The 26,728-nt window shown below is 48.4% G+C and overlaps 1 protein-coding gene across 4 annotated transcripts in view; it reads left to right on the plus strand.

Annotated features, from left to right (window-relative positions):
* Positions 1-26,728, plus strand: part of LOC146222201 (adhesion G protein-coupled receptor L3) — a 175,958-nt gene that overhangs the window by 65,052 nt on the left and 84,178 nt on the right. For all 4 annotated transcript variants that reach the window (XM_084691470.1, XM_084691472.1, XM_084691469.1 and 1 more), the window contains one exon: positions 7,686-7,899. In XM_084691470.1, coding sequence (XP_084547596.1) covers positions 7,686-7,899 — 214 coding nt within the window. The remainder of the gene's footprint in view (positions 1-7,685; positions 7,900-26,728) is intronic.

The following is a 26,728-nucleotide window of genomic DNA, read 5'->3' on the forward strand; positions in this document are numbered from 1 at the left end:
TTCTTCATGCGGGAAAGGCATCTTTTTGTTTCTTTCTTTGCCCTCAATTAAACTTTGTGTCACAGCAAGGGCAAGTTGAGTCATGTCGGCTCTGGAGGCATTGCAAGTCTGTGTGTGTGTGTGTGTTTGAATGCACTCTCTGGCAACTGTGATGGTGCTTTAAATAAACGTGAATGTGCGTGCACAAGCGCTCTGTGTGTGTGTGTGTGTGTGTGTTGGCCCGAGTGGTGTGACAGGTGACGAGGGGAGTTCACTTTGGACAACAACTTCTCCTGAAGCAACTGGGAGGCACGGTGGGGGGATTGGTGCAGTGGAGAGGTGGGGGGAGGTGGAGAGGTGGGGGGGTGGTGGAGAGGTGGGGGGTGGTGGAGAGGTGGGGGGAGGTGGAGAGGTGGGGGGGTGGTGGAGAGGTGGGGGGGTGGAGAGGTGGGGGGGTGGAGAGGGGGGGGGGTGGTGGATAGGTGGGGGGTTGTTGGAGAGGTGGGGGGATTGGTGCAGTGGAGAGGTGGGGGGGTGGTGCAGTGGAGAGGTGGGGGGGTGGTGGTGGAGAGGTGGGGGGGTGGTGGAGAGGTGGGGGGTGGTGGAGAGGTGGGGGGGTGGAGAGGGGGGGGGTGGTGGAGAGGTGGGGGGTTGTTGGAGAGGTGGGGGGATTGGTGCAGTGGAGAGGTGGGGGGGTGGTGGTGGAGAGGTGGGGGGGTGGTGGAGAGGTGGGGGGGTGGTGGAGAGGTGGGGGTGGTGGTGGAGAGGGGGGGGTGGTGGAGAGGTGGGGGGGTGGTGGAGAGGGGGGGGGGGTTGTTGGAAAGGTGGGGGGTGGTGGAGAGGTGGGGGGGTGGAGAGGGGGGGGGTGGTGGATAGGTGGGGGGTTGTTGGAGAGGTGGGGGGGTGGAGAGGTGGGGGGGGTGGAGAGGTGGGGGGTTGTTGGAGAGGTGGGGGGGGTGGTGGAGAGGTGGGGGGGGTGGAGAGGGGGGGGAGGTGGTGGAGAGGTGGGGGGTTGTTGGAGAGGTGGGGGGGGTGGTGGAGAGGTGGGGGGGTGGAGAGGTGGGGGGGGTGGAGAGGTGGGGGGGTGGTGGAGAGGTGGGGGGGGGTGGAGAGGGGGGGGAGGTGGTGGAGAGGTGGGGGGTTGTTGGAGAGGTGGGGGGGGTGGTGGAGAGGTGGGGGGGTGGAGAGGTGGGGGGGGTGGAGAGGTGGGGGGTTGTTGGAGAGGTGGGGGGGGTGGTGGAGAGGTGGGGGGAGTGGAGAGGTGGGGTGGTGGAGTGGTGGGGGGGTGGAGAGGTGGGGGTGGTGGAGTGGTGGGATAGGGAGTGGAGGCCAAACAATGACAGTGTGACGAAGCAGAATGTGCCACAGCCTGCAGCACCGTCCTCATTCCTTGTGGCCTCTACCCTCAGCCCGGGCCTCTACCCTAAGCCCAACAGCCTCCGTCCTCAGCCCTGAAGGACCCTGGCGACAGCCTTATCTGACAGATGTAGTCATTGACGGTTACAGCTGATTAGCCAAAATCAGATCATTCAAATCTGATTACCTTAAAATGAATCAAATATCTGACAAACTGAGTTGGGCCAAACAATGATCCATCGTGTTTATAAATATATAAATCGGCTTTTGAGTGAATGTGGATTACAAAGGCTGTGCATTGTTTTGCATCACAACAGTACTGTGCATACCAAACACCATAACAATGTAGGTGCAGTGTCAAATTAACACATTGGGACACGTACATCAAGTCTGTTTACGCTAAGAGAAAACAAATGGAAAAGCCCACGTGCTAGGACGTGTTGGATTTAGACCAACATGAAAAAAGGTACGCAGGCAGACAAAATTTTCTTTTCAGCTAAGTCCGATTCGTTGGCTCAGTGTCAGTGTCAATATGGATCAGGTGAACAGAAGCTGCTTCGAATCTTCAACCGGAATGCAATTCAAATTCGTTTCCAAGCATCGGACATGATTCGGTTGCTCGTAGGGCACTTGGGGTTTAATCTGCGTCAAACCAAAACAAGTACGGCAAAGTCGTCCCACAGATCTTCACAAGCAGAGGGATACAAGATGGGATACCCTCTGGTATCCCATCAACTCAAATATCTGGACACTGGGTGATTTGTTATGAATTCAATGAAGTGTTTGCATAGGATGGAGAGTCACTTCACATGTTCACGTGTGTGAATCTGTTACTGGATGGGGTGTTCCAGTGACCACTGCTTGGTGGTGTGTTGCTTATTGTTCTCGATGCTGTCTCTGTTATTATGTGTCCTGATTCGAATCAGCTTCTTATGCCAAATTAGCAAGTATGTTCTTTCAAAATTCACGCGTGGGCTATATCTAATGTAACTCTCTGATAGTTCCTCTGGAAAAAGTTTGCCTAGATCATTAAAACTAGCATGAGTTTTGACTTTATTACATCATTTAATGAAATCACTTAACTGCATCTGCTATAAACATAGGCTAATTACTCTCTCCGCAGTGTGTGCTGAGATTGAATTGAAATTCAGTTTGACGTCGGTTCCTACAGTGGCGTCATGACTTAACTACCACGTGCTAATTTGCAGGGGCAATTACCCCCCCCTTGGCAACGACAGGCTGCTTGATTGACAGGTGGGGAGCCACATGTGTTCACACATCCCCGAACTGTCAACACCCCCTCCCACCCCCCCCTCCCACCCCCCCCCCCTCCCACCCCCCCCCCCCACACACCCACACATACACACACACACACACACGCACACACACGTGCAAGTGGTTTGGTGTGTTGCCAGACCGTGTTTCAGTGAGTGTCAGTTGGAGGCGAGAGAAAACAAATTGCTGTTTACGCCGGCGTGGGGATGGCGCTCTCCTCGTTTCACCCATTAGAGTGGCCGGCGCTGATTGAGCTCGGCCACATGATTGGTCAAGGCTTTGGGAAGTCATTAGCCTGATCTCGGAGGCCTGTCAATCCCAGCAGGCACTGGGGCACACCTGTTATCTGTAGCATTATTATAACCCGTCATCTCCTTTTTGTTGGATCGGTTTTACACGGTTCAGATTCCACATAAACAGTGTAGCAATTCATTCATTTGGGCATTCAGCGACTCACTTTCGTTGAAACTTTAACTGCTGATCACAATTGATATTGCAAGAGGCCCTCCAGCCTTGTTAGAAAGCGTGTTTGAATTGAAAACTACTTTTCAATTTCCTTCCACACTTCTGAAATGGTTTATTGGAAGAATGTCAATCAATTGTGCATTTTGAAGAGGTCTTTTGTCTGGGTGTTTTGCAATTGTTACGCCTGCGGTGAAAGTTTTTACTTGAGAGAACAGTTTGATAGAACATAGTTTTTTTTTTTCCTTTCTCTCTCTTAAAGATAAACAGTATTTATTGGAAATCATATATTCTGAGGCCTGTTCCTCAAGTCCTTCGCATCAACGGTAGGCTGGTGCGAAGCTACCTCAGTGGAGGTCCCACAAATCCGTCCGCAGAGGCTCCTAGGGGGTGGGGCAGGCCCCCATAGCTGTAATCGAATAATGACATCATGATTCAAGCACATTCAATGAATCAGCCCGCTTGGTGGGTTGAGCCGAAAATGGCGTAAGGAGACAGACATTTGATCAGTTGAATCAGCCTCTCTCTCTCTCTCTCTCTCTCTCTCTCTCTCTCTCTCTCTCTCTCTCTCTCTCTCTCTCTCTCTCTCTTTCTCTCTCTCTCTATCTCTCTCCCCTCCATCTTCCTCCCTCTCTCATTAATTTAATTTAATCCAATTTCAGTGCCCCCTCGATTTTTCAGTTTGTGTAGACTGCAGATGGGAACTAGCCGCCTCTCGGGATGAAACATTGTATCTCCCATCAGTTTTTTTTTTTTTTTTTTTTTCACGTATTTTCCCTCACTGGGTCGTACTCGGCACAAATCCGGTGCTATGTCTAATTGGAGATAGCGTAATTATCTGGAAGGAGACGCAGAATCTGGTCGGGGAAGGGGAACTTGTCTCCTCTCTGAATCAGGTCTGTTAAGCTTGCCGAGGGCATCCCGTTTTGACAAACAAGCTCCCTAATGACGAAGTCGTCAGTCAATACACACACACACACATCCTGATCCTTATCCTGATCTGACACGTTTCTCTGTTTCTTGGCAGATGAACAGAAATAGTGTGCCCCCCTATGGGCACTGTTTTGATATTAATGATGACTTTTAAATGTCATTGCTGGCTTGGCTTGTCTGAGACGAAATGCTCGGCGCTTGGAGAAGGAGGGAGGGCCAAGGGGCGGGGCGTGTTCTCAGTGACCCCCGGGGCCCCTCGCTCCACCCCTGCATCTCAGCCCCTCAAGAGGACGTTTCCCCTCATTACTTAAGGAAATCGCTGTTCAAGGTCCCCAATCAGAACTCATCATCTTTTTTTTTCCTTTTTCTTTTCAATTTCGGGGGCCCACTTTGAATGATTCGAGGGCTTCTCAAAGAGCGACATTTCCCAAGGACTGTTATTTTCAGTGACCTTTTGCCGTGCCCTTTTTGGCGAGTAATTGCATTGTTTTAAATATTCATTTTAGGATTTGTGTCATTTGTCTGTGTGTGTGGTGGGGGGACTTGGGCTCAGCAGAATTCACCCAGTGAGCCTTTGAAGGACCAGAACAGACAGACGAACAGAAAACCGTGCTGACCCCTCAAGTTCTAACAAGTGAAGTTATCTCTCTCTCTCTCTCTCTCTCTCTCTCTCTCTCTCTCTCTCTCTCTCTCTCTCTCTCTCTCTCTCTCTTTCTCTCTCTCTCTCTCTCTCTCTCTCTCTCTCTCTCTCTCTCTCTCTCTCTCTCTCTCTCTCTCTCTCTCTCTCTCTCCATCTCTCAACTTGACGCAGTCTGCCCATTCAGCACAGTGCTTGTCAAAGGACTTATCCAGGGACAATCTAGCTAGGGGAGATAGAGAGAGAAGTAGCGTTCCATAGGAATACGGTCTCCAAAGTGTAGGAGGAGGAGAGGCAAACTAAGTGCTGTGCAACTGGTAGATGAGCTATACGGAACAAGTTGGACCAAGACTCCATTATGATATTCCCAGAGGGATGTGGACTCGTTGTGTTCCAGAAAGCTACCCTTCTCCCTTTCCCCTCCACTCACTTACACCCTTTGACAAGCGTGCGGTGAATGGATATACCTTTGTGACAGCTACTTCTCCATGCCACTCTAATACTCCCTCAAGTAACTATCCTATCAGATCTGGGAAGTGACCTGTAAAGTTGACAAGGGCGCGGAGGAGGGGGGGGGGGGCGACATTCCGAATTGGAACACGCCCCGAGACAGCGATATGGCCACACTGGCACACAGGCAGGATGCTGGCTGTGGTAGGCGGGCAATCGGAGCCCTATCAATCACCACCTCCGGCCACAAATGTAATTACAATAGAGTTGTTGACTGGGCCGGTAATTTAAGACATATAGGGCATTCGGTTACTTGCTTACATTAGTGGATTGCGGACCGGGCTTTCGTCGAATGGTTTGATGGTTCTATTTCTGCTTGCCCTGATGTGTTTTCGAAGCGAACTTGATGTGTTAAATGAGTTGGATTTGTAATTTGGGTTTCTTGCACAGGTGTGGAAGGCTGTTAAGTTAGGTCAGTACTCGTCAGGACACGCACCTCCCAGGTTGAGACACCACATCTGACCTCTCATGGGTAACGCTTTAACACGGACCCTCTCCGCGTGAAATTATGTGGTGTTGCAAGCAAATCTAGAAAACAGCCTGATGCATTGATGTCTGATAGGGGCATAACATACTGTGAATCATTGCAATAGCCTCTCACAGCACCCTGTGGTTTCTATAAAAAACCTTTTTATAGTGTGTAACACGTCAAATAGGGTTTCCATTCATCCAATATGCGTCCGATGAGAACCATAGATCAGAGCAGTTCAGCCCTCTCATTGATGAAGTGTACTAATTGCAAACCTGTTGTAGACATATTTAGACACTCCTCTTCTGACTATAACAGACACAACTGACAGACAACCTCTACCTCCTCTCTCAACCGCCAGGCGAACGCGTGGCTACTTTCGATATCACAACAGACTTTCTGTGAGCCGTATCGTCCGAGCACGTGTCTGCCCATCGAGTCGTCTTCCCCTCTCTCCTTCCCCCCTCCATTTGAAAGTCGAATTGGAATACAATCCAGATCGGGAGTCCTCGGATAGAGAGTAAACCTTCCATTAAGAGGGAGATAATTGATATCTTTCACCGCTAAGCCGGAGGTAATTATTCAAATGCCTGTGATGTTTGACAGCGACGGCCGTCTCCCTAGAAACTGAAGTACCTGCACTGGCGTGGGCTAGCCTGCCCACACTCCAGACTCTGAATGATTTATGAGACTAAATGAAACGACACAATATTGAGCTGATTTTGGCGGGGGGGGGGGGGGGGGGGGGTCACGGCCGAGTGGATCTTGTCGTTTTTAGGCGGTTCCCCTGACGACTTGTAGAACGCTCCTAACGACCGGGATTGTGGGGAAATGAGCTGAGAGCATTGCGAAGGCGAAACGCTTCCGAACGGTTTACGGGCACATGGCCTGTGTAGACAAGTATACTCCCCCACACACGTGCACACACGCATACACACTCTCTCTCTCTCGGCTGTCTATCCAGCCGGCATGATAAATGCGTGCTGCACATATTGTCCAGTGTTGGCTGTGCAACACAGACACTTCTGTTAAGGGGTGTTTATGAAAATCCATAACTGTCACGGTCCCCCCGCGGTCACTCAGCCGAACGTTTACATTTCCCACTCGTTTTTCATTTCCACTGTAAACACCTAACCCTCTTGAGAACTCCCCTTAGCTCATGCACACACACACACACATTCATGCATGCACACAACCAGCCACCCACACGCACACACACACACACCCACACACCCTCTTCCAGGTCGGAGAGAGAGGGAAAGCAGACCAGCTTCCTGTCTCCCCAGGCCTCTTACTATTTGGCTGGTCGAAAAGTAAACAGTGGACGTCTAGACAAAGCACACCAGTTTGGGAGGGGAGGGCGACCTTTTTGACCCCCTCTGCATCCAGGCCAGCACCGATGGGTGTGGTTGTTAGTTCTATGCAGCATCACGGTTCTGTGATGTTGGGCTGGGAAGGGAACGTGTCATGTGGGATGCTTCTTGAACTCCCGTTATCTCCTCTGCTTTCCCCAGCAAGGCTGGTCATCGCGTGTAACACGAGCAGCAACGCAATCTTCTTGACGTACTTTTTGTTTTTCATTTTTGACCCGTCTCACTGCTCTTTGATCAACACTCTTGACCTGCCTGGACCAAGCGTTTTGCCGCCCACTGAAAACATCCAGAGCTCTCACCTCCTCCCACATACTCTAGACCATGGTAACCCCTCACATTCAAGAATTTGCCATGTGTTACCTTTGACTTCACTCACCCTCTTTGTCTACGTTCGTTGAATGCTCGGTGGGGCATATATTCGATCAAAAAGTTAATTTGTATGCAATATTTCCACCACAAAGTTGGTTCCTCAGGCTGTTTGCACCGCACGATGATGTTTGTTTGTCAAGTTGCTTGTTGTTTCCTGTTACATAATTCTCTCTTTCTTTCTTTCTTTCTTTCTTTCTTTCTTTCTTTCTTTCTTTCTTTCTTTATTTCTTTCTTACTTTCTTTCTTTCTTTCTTTCTTTCTTTCTTTCTCTCTCTCTCTCTCTCTCTCTCTCTCTCTCTCTCTCCCCCTCTCTAACCCGCAGCGTTTAGTCGAGCGCCCATCCCCATGGCGGTGGTGAGGAGGGAGCTGTCGTGTGAGAGCTACCCCATTGAGCTGCGCTGCCCTGGCACCGACGTCATCATGATCGAGAGCGCCAACTACGGCCGCACGGACGACAAGATCTGCGACGCCGACCCGGCCCAGATGGAGAACACGCGCTGCTACCTGCCCGACGCGTACAAGATCATGTCCCAAAGGTATGATTGACGCCAGCCACTTCCAATCAGACGTTTTCTAGGCGTCGGTTTGACTGAATCTTTTTTTTTTTTTTTTTTACTTCATTCAAGGAGGGACAGTTTGGTCTCTTTTGAATCATAAGTTGAGTGTATGAACTTGTTATGTTTATGACTAGGATTAAGGAGACAGTTTTTTGCACGTGACAAGCATCATGAAAGGGAGAATGGCCTGTGATGGAAAACCCCTTTTAACATGTATTTATGTATTAGAAAGTCACTCAAGTTTCAACTGTTACGTCGACCATCCTTACATCAGTGCCTGGCCTTTGTTGTGTCCTTCTATTAATCCGTGGGCCCAGATACTGAATGTGTCCTAACTTGGCATGTTGAGGGTTAAAATCAAATGGGCTGTTGTGAGGTTGCAGTACAATGTCCGGATTTAATCAAGTTGGTGATGGAATTGATTGCTACCCTCTTATGAGACACTGGTGTTTGTATCATAATCCGCCCCCCACTTATATTACAGACACCTCTCACTTCATCGATTTCCATTTTCCTGAGGCATGATGAAAAAGCGTTCATACTCGCGACTGTCCACTCACAAACCCCACTTTATAATCCAGTGTGTGCAATGTCTCTGGCATGTTAGAGTTCAGTGAGATTTTGAGGAGAAGGTGTTTCGCTGTTGAGTTGTATTTTGGAGATCGGAGCGAGGAGGGCATATTTTGCAATGGTTCTTGCTGTTTAAAGAAACCATTATCACTCACGCTTTGGGCATCGTGTTGTAGTCTTGCCCAGAAGCATTTCCAGTGGTTTGGCTTGAATAGGTCAGGAATTCCAATAAGTCTGGAACATTCTCTCAGGCAAATCATCTTGGGCTGTAAATTGAAAGCAGCCGTAAATTTGCCGTGATGGAAATCAATGTTCATTTGAGATGATTTGAATACATTATCTCTTATTTGTCTAAATAAATATTCCCAGGGTGAGCTCTCCTGCCAGATAGCAGTGCTTTGCCTAGAGTTATGATCTACATTGTGGAGAAAGCAGGAAATGGACCTCTATTTGTCAGTGCAGACAGAAAGTGCACAACGCTATGTCACAGATTTATGAGCATGTACACAATTTGATGACTCGTGTTAAGTACATATACCCAGCTCTGAATTCACCGTATTCTTAAGTGCAGGAAAAAGTTATATATTATTGCAAAAAAAACTAAACAAAAGCAATGTTCACAAGAAGCACTTTACCAGCTCTATAAATGTCTTGTTTGTTAATGTTTGCTTCATGCCTCTCGATCAAGCAGCCATGAGTGGGCTGGAAGAACTCCTTCAAGATAAGCTTTATCTAAATTGTTATTCATCATCTATGCAGGCGTTGCGTTCTCCAAACCTCTGTTCCACGTTCTACTTCTGTGAGAATTCTAATGTCGTCTGGCACACTATCTAACAGCATCCTCTGCACTGTCGGCGTGACAACAACGCAGATGAGATACGCGGTGGGGTGAGAAGCGTAAACAGCGGTTGTTCTCAACGTCGTTGGATAATTGATCCGCCCTGTAGCTCCCTTGTCCTCGCACCGCCCGCCCCGTGAACAGCCGCCATGAATCGAACCAAAGGGACAACCACATTAGCAGCACGCGCACTCGCACGAAACCACGCCGCCGCTGTCTTTAGCGTCACGGGGCTAGCAGGGGCGACTGACAATGCTACAAGGCAGCTAAGGCCTATTCAGAACACACTCTCTTTGTGTCTCTGAGGGAGGGGGGGGGGGGGAGTTGGCATGGGGCAGGAGGGTGTGGGTGGCAAGGGGGCCCTGAAGTGTGGTGAGAAGGGGGTTCCTATGTGCAGCATTTCTACATTAGCATGTGAAGGCTGCATGTCCTGGTTAGTCTGGTGAGAGTGCGACACTCCTCGCCCCCTCTTCACCAAGCTGCCACAGCTGTTGCTAGGAACCCGGTGGCTAAGCTCATTTGAATCTAAAAGAAAACAAAAACAAACAAAAAAGGAGAAGTGTCTTCAAAGGTGGCGTATAATGCCGAGGTTGATGCTAAATGAAAAGCAGTACAGAGACTGCTGGTAAAAAAATAAACCACTGGATAATGTGACAGAAATACACCATGGGAATGATAACTCGATGGCGTCTTTGACATACTTTTGAGCAATCCCACGTTCCTTTGCTCATCTATTTTTTTCCCAAGATTACAATTGACCGGGTCGGATTAGATTAGCAAGGTATTACATAACAAGTATCTAGCATAGTGTTTAGAAATATTTTAGCGTGGGTAAAAAAAAAGACAAGACTCCATAGATAAATATATAAAATATCAGCTAAACTGTTGAATTGTCAGCTTTTACGTTTATTATTAGACAAGATTTTTGAGTGTCTTAAACCTGCCAAAAAACTGCTTTATATTTATGCAAAAAAGACGGCTTTGTTTTATTTTTGGGGAAAAAACGAGTTTTGTCAGTGCTTGAAGGTTTGCTTGTCAGAGCACTTCCCCTAAATGGATATGGCAATGACACATGGACTAGGGACATGGGCTCACTCTGCTCCAGTACCAGATACTTCTACCTGGCTTAGTTCCCTCCCTCCCTCTCTCCATCTTCCTCCCCCTCATCCATGAAACGTTCCTTTTTTTTTGCGGGGGGGGTGGGGGGGGCTGTATGCCACCTGTCTCTCCAGCTGGCACAGGTTAAGTCGTAGTGACTGGTGCCACAGTTCAGTTATCATTCCCTCCCTGCTGAAGGACGGTGCTCGCCGCGGGCTCGGGGCCGCCGCGCCGCGGGCTAGCATCCATCACGCGCAAAAACACAGCCTCGTGTCACCGGCCCGGCTATCTGTCAATGCACGTTTAGCCTGCGCGACAAATCTGCCCCCCTCATCCCCCTTCGCCCCTTGCTATTTAAAGCCAACCATTGATATACGAAGAATGTAATTGAAACGCCCGGCGGAGAAGGGCCTACCGAGACTGGAGGTGAGCATTCTGCTCCTCCAGCAAGGTGTTTGGTTCCATTACAGCCTTTTAAGTGAGGTCTAATGGCGGGAGCCTGAGTGATAGTGCAGAGCCGAGGCCGGCGAGTGCCGTAATGCATCTCAAAATGAAGGCTGTCTCCCACCAAGCCGCTGACAGGATGAATGGCTTTGAGTCATTACTGATTCCTCTGCGCCGAGGCGGAGGTGGCGGCGGCCATTCCGGCTCACAGCTGCTCTGACTGCCTCCAGTAGGGGGGAAGCTAGGTCGGGAGAGGAAGGTGGACAATGGCGTTCCATTTTGAGCAAGAGCTATCGGGGACACATTTTTGGCTGTAATCTGAGGCAGTATCACCCACTCAGCCCGATGCTACCATGAATCTCCATGTTAACTATCGCTTGGAGCCTTTATTGTTTGGGGCCCCGTGAATTCTCTCTACAATAAACCCTTCAAAGCATGGGCATTTTTCTGAAGTGCCACAGCTCGCAGCACAGCTTCCAGAACAGTCATATCTAAACACTCACCCCCCCCCCCCCCCACACACACACACACACACACACATCTTTAGTGGTGCCAGCGTGTCAGGAGAAACAGCCTCACAGCAACCCCCCCCCCCCAAAAAAAAAGAAAGAAAAAAAAAAAGAAAAAAAAAGAGAAAAGACAAATGTAGCTGTAGAATCCGTTTTCTCATCAGCGCCCCACCACCCCCTGTTTTGCACCCTCTATCTTTCCCCACGGCTTCTCGGCCTCGCGGCCCCGTAATTACTGCCGATATCAAAGCCATATATCACCCGGCATCTCTGCGGACCTCGCCGCGCACCTTAAGGAAAGGCTGATAGCATTGTGTCAGGCCTGTGTATGACCCCTGGATGAGAGGTAGGGTCAAACGGGAAGGCCCCCCCTCCCCCCTCTCGCCTCCCTATTCCTCTCTCCCTCTCTCGCCTCTCCGCCTTTTTCCTCCATCTCCCTCGTCCCCCGCTATCAGTCGAGGAACCTCGCTGCTCTTGATTGGATGTCTGAGCCTGATTTCGACCACGGGCTCTTTTTCTCTCATCAGACGCGCGGCCGCCCCCTCAGGTGAGAGGGCGACGCTCTCGGCGGTGAAAGGGGCTCGCTTCCAAGCGGTGTTTGGGTGTGAGACTCTCTGCAGTCTTAGTGTTGCCCGTTGCATTGTTTGTGATTTAGTATACTCACTCAGGCAGCTGGAATGGTGTGTGTGTGTGTGTGGGGGGGGGCGAGGGTTGAAGTTGAACATGTTTGTGAAGAGTGCATTCATTGGACAATTGAAATTGAATGGGGAGCGGGGAGAATCATCCACTTTATCACGTTGCCAGTTGGTTTGACACAAGAACGATTCGCAACCAAACAAACACATGTTCCTGGTGGAGAGAGAAGGAGGTGAGGTGATCAGGGGCTTCCCCTACGCTGACGTTCCTCTCGTCAGCCCATCGAGATGTCGTCATCCTCGGCCTATGACCTGCTTTTGGATTGACCAAGAATGTGATGGTGTACGTATTACAATACATCACATATCAAGTATTCAGCTAATCTCTCCTTACCCAAATCCATTCTCAACAAAGTGGACCGGAATGCCGCAGCACCAACATACATTACACAGACGGCAAAGGCCAGACTTCCAGTTGATATATTAACCTCAACCAAATGTCTCACTCAGTTGTAAACAAATCTGATATGCTCTCAACTTGGAATTCTTCCCTGTTCGCTTTGGCAGCGCTCCTTCCCCAGATCGCATATGTTGGAATACATCACACTTCTATGTAGATTTCCACTTTGCTTAGGAAAAAAAATCACCGTAGAGGAAATATAATCCATCTGCGTGCGTGTATGTAAATCTTGAAGCAGCAGATTCTCAACGAGAGGAGATGTAACGGCAAAAGGACTCACTTCGGGACATTATTAAGTAGAAAGAAGACCTTGTACCGCTGGGCACACACTAAGATCATATCCTTTTAAGTCCAAGTAAATTGGAAATTCCTGCACGCACTGTGAGCTAGCTGTCCCCAGTTACCCCCGATAAGACTGCTAGTTCAACAGGGCACAAACAAAACGCCTGCCATCTGCCTAATACCCCATCACCCTGTCCTTATCCCCCTGCTTCTCTCATCCTCCTCCTGTGCTTCCTCATATCTCTCATCGTTTTTTTCCCCTCTTTTCTTTCTCTTCAGCTTATGAAAGTTGGAGGAACTGCAATTAAAGTTCAGCCGTTTGATGAAGCCCGCTGATATGGGGCAGAATGTATGAAGGAAGTGTATAACTCCAATTTCACAAGCGTAGGCAGGATATTTCTCTCGCCGACATCAATTAGACGAATCTGAAGTCGGCAACTTAAAAGCTATTTTGGCTTTGCAACCACACTGTGTCTTTTTACGTTTTGAAGAGAGATTTTCCCAGACCATCCGTCAAGAGCATTGTAGATTCTCTACCTTGGAACTAGTTTACCTTTACGGTATCTTCGTTCCTGGTAAAAGTCCGGAATAAGACCTCATTCCTGCTTAAGCCCCTCCTCCTGGCTTTGATACGTGCATCATCCTATTCCTCTCACGCCGAACGGGATTAGCCAAAGGCGTTGTTTGAATATTTCAAATACATATAAATCGAATCGAAAGCACTGCTGTATATAATGGCTCAGCCAAGCACTCAGTCAGATTATGGAAAGGGTTTCGAACAGGAAGCAACCAGCCACCCACCGCTATGAATGGAGAGCCGACGGAGGCAGGCGGATGAGCCGACGGAGGCAGGCGGATGAGCCGACGGCCCCATCATTGGCCATGCATGACCCTTAAAGCCCTCCCTCCGGTACCTTCCTTGTTTAAAGTCAAGACTGGCATTAGCATTTTAACTCCTCAAACAAAGAGACGCCGGGGCGAATTTATGCATGGGGTTTAAGATCGGAATCACAAATATCCTGCATATGAGGTGGGCTTCTCGCCCACCCGTACCTCGGGGATTTGACGTGGAGCCATTCGGGAGGGAACGCGCAAGGCCTTCATATGCTGACTGTGTGTTGTGCATATGTCTTGACGCTTAAAGGCGTCGCTTGCTGTGTAAGGTATGTGTGCGCGCCACAGCCTTTTTTTGTGCTGTGTTAACAGGTCAGAGCAGATCCTCACGGACGCCATTTTAAGCCTCCCATGAATCCTTCTTGGTTTTGGTGTGGGTACGAAGGCCATAATACCTATTAATCAGGCTAGTTCACTACTGATAACCTTAGTGGTGTTTAGCACCTGTCGGCGACCGGGCTGAGTAGTCGCAGCGTGAGCTAGTGGCATGTTGTTAATCCGAAAGACAAATGCCAGCCCTATGAAACCGAAACTGGGCCGCATTCCTGAGAATACAGAGTGATATATGTGAAGGGATAAAATAATAATGAGAGAGAGAGAGAGAGAGAGAGAGAGAGAGAGAGAGAGAGAGAGAGAGAGAGAGAGAGAGAGAGAGAGAGAGAGAGAGAGAGAGAGAGAGAGAGAGAGAGAGAGAGAGAGAGAACGAACCTTGCAGAGAGTTCGAAATCTTCCCTTCAGAATTCCCCGGAACATGCAAAGCAATAAATTCAATCCAGTTTTATTATTAATTTAGGAATGTAAACCCCAGTCCCATCTGTGCTTGTTTGCTTTCAACAGTCCTACATCCCTTTTTCCCATAATGCCTGTTTTTAAATTGAGAGAGATTTCCCCCCCTCCTCCGTCCCCCTCTAATTCTACAGTATTCTTCCCCTCCCTCCCATTCAATGGATGACATCATCAGACATTCATTAAGCTCTCTCATTTCTCAGCCGTCCTTGCCTGCCTCTTGCCTCCCACCCCTCAACCCAGCTTGATAAGATCCCGCCGCATTTCCATTTGGCCAATTAGGTGCAGTAAATTTCAGGCTGGCAGCCTAACCTTTCAGCCCACGGCCCAGTCCAGGTCTGGGACCAGACCACAGTCTGTGCTTATTAAGGGGAAAGGAGGCCGAAGCCGGCGGTGGAAAAAGTATTTTTTGGGGTTCGTTCCCCCATGCGGAGCGGATTGATATGTCTCGAGGGATAGACAGAAACAAGAGATGGTGAATTGAGGTAGCCCCATCGGTTGAGAGACTTGTTTCAGCAGCCATTTTGAGTTGCTTTGTATGACCCGTGGGGTTCGGTTATAGCCCCACAGCTCAAACGGGGGGAGAAAAGTTGGAGATGTTATTCTTCCTCGCCCCGGTACGTTATCCTCGGGAAACCTTGACTCTGAGGTCTGAGGTGATACTCTGTCAGATTAATAGCTTGCGCCGCCATCGCTAGCTAAACATTGGCGCTAATGAAAGTAAATGGCGGGAGGACTTCACAGTCCATTTGTCAGCGTGGGGGCGAGGGTGGGGGGGGTGAGAGGGTAAGGCTGGTTTCACTTGAGTCAAAACAGTAAAGAAAGAGCTAATTCAGACAGGAGCAGGTGCTGCACCAGCCCACTGGGTGAGCCCCCCCCTCTCCCCCCTCCCCCACTCCCATAATTCCCTCTGTTGTTTGTGGGACTCCTTCCCTCTCTGCCTCTCCTCTCATTTTAATTGGTGGGTGGGAGGATACAGTCATTTGATGTCGATTTCATTTGACGTAATTCGCTTGGTATGATATTCTATATCTATTTCCCGCTCGGAGGAGCGGGCGGACAACTTCCCTTGACCTTTTGTTACTTCCCTGGCTATTCATCTTGCTTCCGAGATGAAAAACACAACATACTTCCATGCTCCGATGATCCCCGTCTCATCTCCAAATGATTGCTAGCCCTCCTGAGACTCTTACGCTCTCCGCCCGCCCCACCACCCACCCTCCCGGTACACACCCTTTCACTCGCATGTCGCGGGAGCACTTTGAGGAAAACCGAGTTTCCTTTATTTGACGTCGAACGTGGGGAGTTGGATGGGTAACGTAGGGGCGAGTCATGGATTCCCCCAGGCGTCAGACGAGACTTCACGTTTCATTACACCTCGCCGGTTGATTGAACCCAGTGTAAATTACCTTGGTAATGAAAGCCCTGTCTAGTATTTACCATATTGTACCCCTACCATACATCATTTTCAGAGTCATAGGCCAACACGGAGGAGGGGCAGTCGGAGGTCGACCCCTCCCTCCTTCCCCCTCCCTCTTTCATTTCCTAAGGAATGACCTCATCATAGGGCGAGCTGACTCCCACTTCATCTTCTGGCTTGAACTGAAAGCGCCACTCACCATGAGATAAGCCACTACGCTCATTTTCTGAATAATATATCATGTTGAAATCCTCTATATGGTCATTAGTTAGGCCAGGGAGCACAAATTAAACTCCTGTATAAATTTGTTTTGGAATTGGATCACCTAAGTCATTATTTATGCCTTGTGTCTATCACATAACGACAGACTGCGCTTTCTGCTGATGTTGTTGATGGGTTTTCCCTCATTTGCATCGAGCATCATAATCAGGACGTTGAAATGTTATGTGATAGAGGTATTTTGGGTTTGTTTGCGAGCGTATGCTCTGTTTGTGCCAGTTCCTCTCGGTGATTCCACACTTCTCCATTTCGCTCTCAGCGTACTACAGCTGTGACCCTGTGTGGAGTGTGTGTTTGTGTGTGTGTGTTTGTGTGTGTGTGTTTGTGTGTGTGTGTGTGTTATCTGGCGGTGTGTCCTTGGCTGAGCCCTGGCGAGGGGGCTCATCTTGTCGGAGTGCAGTCCCAGCGCGGAGGCCCCCGTCCCAGTCAAGCGGCGACTCAAGCTGTTGGACTGGGACGGACTCCAGTTCGAGCTCAACAGTTATGAGGATCTCTACCTCGCTCAATCCCCCTCTGTTTCTCTGTCTGTTTGTCTCTCTCTTTAGCTCTCTCTTTCTCTCTCTCTCTTACACTCTCTCTCTCTCCGTTTGTACTCCCCCCCCTCTCTTTTTCCTTATAATAGTTTTTTCTCTCTGTCTTTATCTTTTGGCAGAAATGTTTCCTTTGTCCTCTTGAATTCATACCTCTTTCCCAGTTCCTCCCCCCTCCATATAATCTTTCTATCTTTCCATGTGATTGATCCCCCCCCGCTCGACCACTCAGACTCGAATCCTCAATCCCGACCCCAGCACGACCCTCTGGTGGGGCTTAATCTGGACATGAATGGGTGGCCTCTGGCCAGGTCCTGCGGGTGAGGCACTCGGGGGTGGAGATAGGGGTGGGGATTGGGGGCAGGGGGTGGTAGGGGGGGCAGCCAGAGAGAGAGATCGACTGCTACGCCACCTGCTTCCAAGCCCTCTCTCTATCCCAAACCTCTCTTTCTCTCCCTCTTTCTCTCTCTCTCTCTCACTCTCTCTCTCTCTCTCTCTCTCTCTCTCTCTCTCTCTCTCTCTTTCTCTCACTCCTTCTCAAGCATGCAGCGCATCTCCCCAAGGACTTGTATTACCCCCCCCCCCCCCCCCCCCCGGTGTAACACTTTCCAGACTTTTGTATCGTGAGGGAGGAGGGGGTTACAGTGCAGGGCAGTGATTGCTTTTACAGCTCCAAGGCAGCAGACGTTCATTTAACGCCACGTCTCTCACAAGCCGTCTCCCTCACAGGCTGTTTGAAACAGGTTACGTTTCCAGTTGTTTCTTCCCAGCAGACGTCGCAGTTTTTAACTCTGACATGGTTGGAAAGGCCGCAGTTAGTCGTTTTAAATCTCAATCTTCTCAAACAGTCCATACGTTTGATTTGCAAGAAACTGGCGGGAGCCAACTATCAATCTTTAAACTTGAAAACTGATGACACCATCTCTGATCAATGTTTCATACCTCAATTGCATAATTCACTTTGATCGAGCGAGAGAGCGTGGGATTGAATATTCGATGAGTTTGTACCCCTGAACTCCAAACATATAGAAAGCCTTGCTGAAATACTCAAAATGCTAATACAGGCCCCAGGATCGCATTTCCAGTTTGTCTAGTGCTTTGTGGAAATCTCTGCATGTAGACAGCGCTGGAAAGTGAGGGCACAGTCCTCACTGTGCCGGATATGTATCTGTTGACTGAGTGAATGAAATGAATCCATTTTCATCATCGTTACGAGATTAAAGCAGGTAGGAATTGATTTGTTTTAAGGGGAGAGGTTACGGATCATTTCTTAATTTGGTTCCAGATAAACAATGATGACCTTTTCACATCCTGATCCTAACCTTTTGGAGTGTCTCCCAATTCTGCCCCAAGATTACCAAGGACTCTGTTGAACCTGATTAACTCCTGCATCATTAACATAACATAATTAGTTGTTAATAACTTTTCTCAATTTCTAATCATCTAAAGAAAGGTAAGGCTTTGCTGCTTAGGAGTCAACAAAAAGAGCAGTTAATCTTGTTTTTCCTGCATGTTATCATCAGCCTCCAACAAAACACACTTCTCGAAGTATTCGCCACAAAACAGGCGTGTTCGCTTGCGGGCGGCCCGACCCTGTGTTCTTGTACGAACTCCAACTCGGCAATCTCTCGTACGCAAAGGAAGGTTCCGGCGGGTTCGAGTGGCGTCCCTCCTCCCGACGCCCACACTTGCTTGCAAAAGCTAATTATGGCAGGTTGCTCTCTGACTGAGAGCGTGTCAATATCTCTCAGCGGGGGGGGGGGGGGGGGGGGGGATGGCATTCATATTCATGAGCCCCTTCATTCCCTCTAAGGAGCCTCTGTCACTGGACCGTGGCCTGGCACGACCGGATGACTCATGACGAGGTGTGCGCCGACATCTTGCCCGCTACCCGGAATAGCAGCCTCGTCTAGCTGTGCTGCTGCTGTCACTATGACACCTCGGGAAGGTGAATAAGGGGGTGAGGGAGACCAGGACAGGAGAGACCAAGGAGGGAGAGAGAAATGAAGGTGGGGAGAAGGGAGATTTCTTACAAAGAAAAAAACAGGTAGAATAGACGGGAGTATGAGTTACGAAAGGGAGAAAGCCCAACGTTGCGCGAGGGGAGCCGGAGGGAATGAGGTAAAGTGTGGGAGGGCAAGAAGCAGTTTACAGACGACTCTGTCGCCACTCAATCAGATTTCCCTTCATGTCACCTTGGGATGACAGCGGAACTGACGCTGTCCACTGTTTCCCCAATATTGTTGTTTACAACGCTGTTGACTCACGGCAGGAACAACATCTGGTGGGTTCTGATTAGGTACAAGGTCAGCATACTAAACAGCGTCCCAAGAAGCTAGTAGTGGCACCGTGTACCAACAGGACCAGGTCTTGGCTTGTACTGAGTGGTGCCGTTTGCTAACTTGGAGCTCGTTTGAATATCTGAGGAGTTGTCGCGACAGAGACTCCCCTTATTTCCGAAGGCCTGCGGTGGGATCAGCCAATACGAGCACGGGAGGAACACGCAGAAACAGACAGCCCACTGTGCTTTTGTGTGATGTGACCCCCCTCTCCACCCCGCTCTCCTTCCCAGGCCCTGTCTTGGGAGACACGTCGCAACTATAAGACAGTCGGACATCTCGGGCCTTGCTTGAGAAATTCAACAGTGTCCACCACACGGGGCGATGCACACGGTCACCTCTGCTAACGCGGAGAGACAGGGAGAGAGATGGAGAGAGGTAAAGGGGGGAGACGGAAAGGGAGAGAATTGGAGAGCGAGAGGGGAGGTTGGGGGGGGTGAAGAACACATGCGTACCTATGTACCTCCCCTGTTTACCTCACTATCGGCCTGTTTATTACTTTTCTCACACTACTAACAAAAACATTTGAATCAATATGTCACTGAGCACCAAGCAACTGCCATTTTGGAAGCACAGGACCATGATTTCTACATCTACACAGAGAGATGACTCTCTATCAATATGTCAGTTTCATTACAAGTGAGTGTTTGCGAAGGAACATCCGTTCTCATAAGGCCCTCAGATCCGGTTTCGATATTCCCAACACTATCTCCTCGCACCTTGGGAATAAGTACGTCTCAGCCAGCAAATCGAGACCTTCAGGCTCAGTAAATTACTTTCCGCTCCACCCAAAGTTGCGGCGAGCGCGGCCCCGAGAGACGTATCGACGTGGAGGAGACAGAAGAGCTCAAGGCGGCCAAGCTTTTAATCCCACCCATGAATCCTGCCAGACACTTTCTTAAGACCCACCGTGGCCCCTGGCATGCCAATGCAGGACGAGCTGGGACGCTGTATCGACGTTGAACCCCTCGGTCGAACAAGACGGTTACTAAGAACTAACGAGCGACCGTTTTTCGTCGTTGAGAGGAGGAAGGGAAACAGGTTCAACATCCCCCCCACCCCCTCCCCGTGACAGTGAGAGGATCCGTCGACGACGACCGGGTGGGGTGCTGCGCAATGAGTCACCGAACACGCGTGAAGGAAAGGCGGCCATTTTGAAAGGGGTCCATGCAGAGCGGATAGATTTGAGTGGGTGGATGTGGACACGCTAAGTCATGCTCTTCACCGACTGTTTTTCAAGTAGAAATGGTGCAGCTTTAAAGATATATATATATATATATATATATATATATATATATATATATATACAGAGAGGATTTTTAGGTGGCTTGGTTACATATTCTCTTTCCCTCTGTAGAGTGTGTCTGTGTGTGTGTGTGTGTGTGAGGGGGAGGGGGGTAATTAGCAGTTAAAGAACACTATAAGCCGGGCCCTGGGTAGCTGTGACGGTAGCTGTGGAATGCAGTGTTGTGGGGTCGTGAAGGCTTTGAAAAGAAAGTGCTGGAAGCACAAAGTCACTGGAGTTGGACATTAGGAGTTACTATGGTAACAGTGAATGGAAATGAAAAAAAATCGGAGCCGTCTGTGTGTGTATGACTGTGTAGTCTTTCCATGGGTAATTTAGAAAAAGCGTGCATATCTGTGCATTTAAAAGGGTGATGCAAAAGTGTGTGTGTGTGTGCGTGTGTTTGGGTGTTCACAAGGCTTGGAATGTATGCAGGCGTCTCTCTGTCAGGATTCCTTGGAAGACTCCGGAGTTTCGACAGGCCGCTGAAAAGGGGCGACAAAGCCTCAAACTGGATTCAAATCGTCTTGTTGTTGCTACACAGTGCATGTGGCTGTATACACCACTTTCCAAGCGTTCAATCTGAACATTTCCCAGTTGTATGTTACTAACAAGACTTGGCGCTTTGAAATAACGAACCAATAGCATCACCCCTCCCTGCCCTGCATGCCCTTTGTGCCTCTTTGAAGCAGAGCTCAGCGGTGCTGCCGGCCGACATCTGGGGCCACAATGTGGGGGCACGCGCTCTGGAGATGTGGGTTCTTGTCTCAGCATGAACCGTTCCTTCCACGTCGCGGAGCCCCGTAGAATACAGGTGAAGATGTTCCTTCACCTTTCAAATGGAGTCTGATACGGGTGTGCATGCATCGCAGACGGCTGTATTTTCGACGGGAATGTCTGCGTACCTGTGCGCACGCGCACTTAATTTACTGCTCTTGGCGTGCTGATTGAGAGGACCCTTTGGCCTGGACTGTGGGCGTACAAACAAACACGCACACTTCTACCTCTCCTCAGGTAAAATGATAATTTTCTCCCAAGACTATGATTAATACGAATACATCCTTGTGACCCCTCATGTAAAATTATGCAACCCAATCCCCTCTCGTACAGGATCGCTCAAAATGAAGGTTTAGCATAACCCCCGGCTGGCGGAATGACTCTGAATACCCACGCCACAGGGCTTGCCTGGAAGTATAAATCAAGCATCCCCTCGAAGATAGGGAGACGCACCATTTATTGGCAAGAATAGAAAAATTCATCCTGGAAACCATAAATCATCAAGCAGGCACACCCCAGTGAATACCCCCCATCCACCAAACAAATTGATTCGCCGGGTTATTGCACATTTCAACCCCCCCCCCCCTCCCCATTTCACAAGACATCCTAAGACCCTTTGTGGGCAGGGGAATTAGCATACACACACAGATTTAATCTCATTAAATATTGAATCTAAACTGTTTTCATATATTCTTTTTAATGGTAGTGCATTTATGAGGATATCATGTTAAAAGACTTGTTTTTTGTGCGGGGATGGGAGGCGGTAAATCAGGAAGGATTGTGTTGTGTTGACTTTGTGGTGTGTTGGATTGTGTGGATGAGGTTGGATGTGTTACCAGCCCAACCCTTTCCCCCATCACTTAATTTGCAATATCCCACCATGCATTGCTGCATCCCTAAAGCAATGTAAAAATGCTAATGGAGTCATCATGGGTTTATCTGAAATCATAAAACGGCTCCTCCCCACTAACTTATTGGATTTGAATGGTTTGGGAATAGGAACTGAATCACCATAAAAGTGCTGCAGAGATTTACTTCCTAATGAGGTAAACATCTTGAAACAAAATGTCTCCAGACAAAGGTGTCAAATAGGCAAAAAAGGCCTAGATGGAAAACGTGACCGCAATTCAACCGACCTCCATTTTATCGACGGGGATGTTCCAGACACCAAACACACAGGCTCTTGAGAGACGGACAGCGCGAGACGAGGGGACTGACATATTCATCACCCTATCAGAATTCAGGGGGGGAACAGCTGCTCAAGGAAAGCGATTGGACAGTAAATCTTTCAGATCGTCACTGTGCTTTTTGAGTGAACGTGGCTTGCTAGAATTCCCCCGGGCCACACTCGGGACAGGAGTTATGTAGATGTCTGTCCCTCGGGCCTCATCCCAGTTGCTTCATGCAACAACTCAAGTCTGCTTCAAAAAAACAACAAGGCTTTGACAAACTCTCCCTAATCTCCATTGGTTTAATTAATTGAATTAAGTCTAATGTAACTACTGTTTACAGTATAGCATCATGTGGAATGAGACAGCGTCTGAATGTGACAGCATCATTTACATGCACCTCCACTTCCTCCAGTACTCTAATTGCATCTGCAGAGTCACAGCGAAGCATGTGTGGAAATGATTGTATTAATTTAAAATTGAAAGGTATGATAATTCAAGTAAACAATGGCTGCTGGTTCAGACTGTGGATGAAGCTGACTGGAAACTCAGGGAGTTTTCAATGTATTATTCATGGGATTTGTAGTTCTGGCTACAGGGCAGTCTTCAACTCCAGATGATCTAGGCTGGTACTGATTGGGGAACATTTCTGTGGAAAGTCCTGGACAGTATTGTACAGTATTAACATGTCTTAACATTCCTATCAGGTTTATTTCCTTCTTTCTGTGGTTCATCCTTGTAGGTGCCCTTCAGTTAACTGGATGCAGCTGCCCATTGCCTGTACAATGGACATTGATCACAGCACAGAATACTATAACTGAATGTGTAGAAGGATAGAACACAAGAGCAATAGTAATGTAATAACTACTGATTTAAATGTACATAAGTACATAGAACATCAAATGTTCTCCACAATATCCATAAACAATCCCTATCACAGGAACAGTTCATTAAGCTCTACATGTTCTAAAGTAACAGTCAACTGCATTTATTGGAAGAATCACCGTTGAAGATGAAATGTTTCTTACGTAGTTTGTTTTGTCTTTCATTGAATAGATCTGGAATGACGTCAGCAAGTGTATGTCTTCTTTAGTTCTGTTGGGAATGCAATCGTAACCTAGACGTTTTCGATCCACCACAGATGTGTTCATAACCATGTTGAAAGGTTGCAATCTCCAGCTAGAGTCTGGGTTCTAGAATAAGATAAAATAAAATACAATAATTTCATTCATATATATATATATATATATATATATATATATATATATATATATATATATATATATATATATATATATATATATATATATATATATATATATATATATATATACACACACTGGCTACATCAAAGAGATATTCAGGCTGTCTAAAGATGGTTCACTCAAGGATGTTGACCATGAGAGCGAGGCTTTGATCTGTTCTTAGTTATATTATAGCCTTGGTTTGGCCGGCAGCAAACCTAATACTTATAATGTAAGTAAATGGTATCTTCTCTCAAATTGTTCTCATTATAAACAAGCCCAGAAGTCTCCCAGTTTTTTGGTTGCACTGTTTTCCCTTCCACCCAGCCCTTCATATTGGCAACCACGCCACTAGTGCCTCCACAATTATTCAGTGTAGTGCCCTTGTGTTGTAACCATCATGTTCAACCTTCACCCCTTCGACTGAGTCCTAGAGTATGTATTGTATCTAAGTTGAGGGATGATGGTCTGTTGTGCGTCCGACTTATACCGAGCCGCGTGGTCTCCCCTGAGGGGCTACAGTCTCAGGCTTAGTCTCTCCTCTCATCCGCTTGTGTCTGACATGATACAACGGTGCGACTGGAATGTCAAGGTCAGTCCACACAACATGGCTGCACTCTGTAGGAAAACGAGAACAACATGACTCAGTAGATAGTGCATGGGCTACTGGGTAGTAGGTTCTGCGAAAGTATATCAGGATTGGATGGGGGAAAACATGTTGATGTTTGCCAGTTGCTGGTTTTATACTGTCACACGACCTCTTGACCGTTTGTAGTTGTCATTAGTCTCATCTTAATTTCTGAATATAGGACAGAATGAACTCTGTGCTGGGATTTTGATGGTTTCATTTCTATTTCTGGCCAGTCTAAAAGCAAACCACGCAAATGGAACAATTCAGAGAGGGGCGAATGTTTAGAGCATCGGCCATATTTTCCTCATCAATCATCGCAACCCGTAAACCCAAACAGAATCTTTTTTCCATGCCGAAATATGGTTCTAGTCATCGGCCTAAAGAAAGCACCCATTCTTCTGCACACACGGGAGCAGGAAATGCATCTGTTTATTACTGCAGCAGTGGTCTCCTCTCCCTCTCCTGGATTACTGCCATGGCACCAGTGGAAATCCATATGTGGTGATTCAGCTATAGGTTCTCAATACAGAACAGTATTCAGGACATAATGCCGTCGTCTACAGTCTTGGCATTTGTCCTTAAAGCAAAGAATGTCCCCAAGTTCCATTTTTATGTCTGTTTCCCGCCACTTCTTTGTTTACTTGCCGTTGCTGCAAGATAAATGGGGCTTATCTCCGCCATACAACGTAGGAGAGAGGGAATTGTGAGCAGCCAAAATACTATGCAAGCCGCTAATCTGTTGCAATGTTGGAGCAGGATTACGTTTGTCAGAGAGAGAAAAAAAAAGGCGGTCCAAGCCGCTGATGTTTGGGAAAAAAGGTTCTGTCTCAGTGTGCCATGGTGAGAGGAGACAACCCATAAGAAAATGCATTAATCATGATCTCCTACGGTCTCACAATCCCCCCTCCCGCCATCCCCTACCACCACCATGCTAACGCTAACCTCATGAATACTCACGTCTTCAAAACTCCCCCCCCCCCAAAAGATTCTGTCAGACCCTTCCAGATTGAGAAGTCTTCCTCGTTAGTTCCACGTTGCTAATCCGTGTTTTGTCGCCCCCGGAGTGCTCCTGGACGATTCCTGGCGCCGTTTGTCATCAACATCCTTAAACCCGCTAATGCCTACCAGAACATCACGTTAAACAACAAAACAACGTCTGTGATTGCCTTGATGGCTGCCGCAAAGCGCCACGCAGATCCACCGCTGCCTCTAACAGATGGAAGCCGGTGGGTTCCGGTGGGTTCCGCGGGCTCGAGTGGCTTCAAGCGGGATTTCCCCTTCAGCGGCACACGCCAAATCATTCCCTCCCACGCACCGTCCTTGTAGTTTCGCTTGCCTACGTTCCGTCCTTCCCTCGCTGTGCTTGGGATTCAAACTGTGCTGTTGTTGTTCGGGCGCGAAAGACAAATGGGAACCAGATCTGCTGTCCGCTGAGGGATGAAGAAGGCTCTGAGTAAGCGCGAACAATGCGGGGTGTATTCGGAGGTGTCACGATTGATATTTTTCATCGTCTTAAAGTATACGCGTGTGTGGGGGGTGCGTGCGTTTTATTCGCGGGTGTAGGCTCGTGTCGGTGTGAAGGCCCTCTGTTCTTCCTGGTGGGTGTGTGCATGCATCTGCCTCGTGTGTGTGTGTGTTTTAGAAGGGCACCAAATGTACACTCGTCTTGGTGTAGGTGCGTGTTCTGGGACGAGGAAATCGGTTTAACCTTGCCAATACATACACTCATATTATAAGATGGCCTCATATTCACAGTGAGCTGTGCAGTCTGTCAGCCAAGGCCTATTTCACATTCAGTGTCAGAGCAACTATTGAAGTCAGAGATGACACTTTTGCATGCAAATCTTTTAAATGGTCCCATTCTAGAAGGCTGTAATGAATGGGTAAAGTGAAAGGCTCCTGTACACACAAACACACACACACACACACACACACACACACATAGATTCATCAGGAACTTTGACCAGCACTTTATCATCTGAGATCCACTGCAAAACGGTGGAGAAAATGTGAATGCTGAGGATCTGCAGGTACATATATTGTGCTGTGTTGTTTTCCCTCCAAGTACATGGCCATGGTTTCTTAGGGGTTCTTGTTATGCCCGTCCAGGAGACAGGCCAATGAGAGAAGATGGATGCTGTTGCGCTCAGCTGCGAAAGATAATGAATGAAGTCGACTCTGGGCAGTCAGACCATCACTAAAGCGTAATGGGTCCCTACAGAGCGACTTGGATATTGACCCGCCCGTCACTCTGTCTCCTCTCCTCTCCCTCCTCTCCCTCTCTCACTCTTGCTCTCTCTCGAAAACAAACACACTTACACAAACATACACTATATACCGTGCAAAGTACACATGCTGAAGCACACGTCACACAAAGGAACACACAATTGCTCCCTCACGCAACCACACACTCATTTCAGACCTGTCTGGACAGGGCCTGATGTGACTGCTCTTACTGTCTCTGAAGAACACGGACCAAAGGTTTCTCTTCCAGCCTCTTGATGCTGGGTAATAACACACACTGTGCTGGTCTGGGAGGTAGGAGTAAACCTCTCTCTCTCTCATACGGGGAGACACTTGTCAGACTTTCTTTTACTCAATGTGTGTGTCAATGTGTG

This window comes from Hypomesus nipponensis, chromosome 25, assembly GCF_054491055.1.
Source record: "Hypomesus nipponensis isolate SF chromosome 25, ASM5449105v1, whole genome shotgun sequence".
Classification (NCBI taxonomy): domain Eukaryota; kingdom Metazoa; phylum Chordata; class Actinopteri; order Osmeriformes; family Osmeridae; genus Hypomesus; species Hypomesus nipponensis.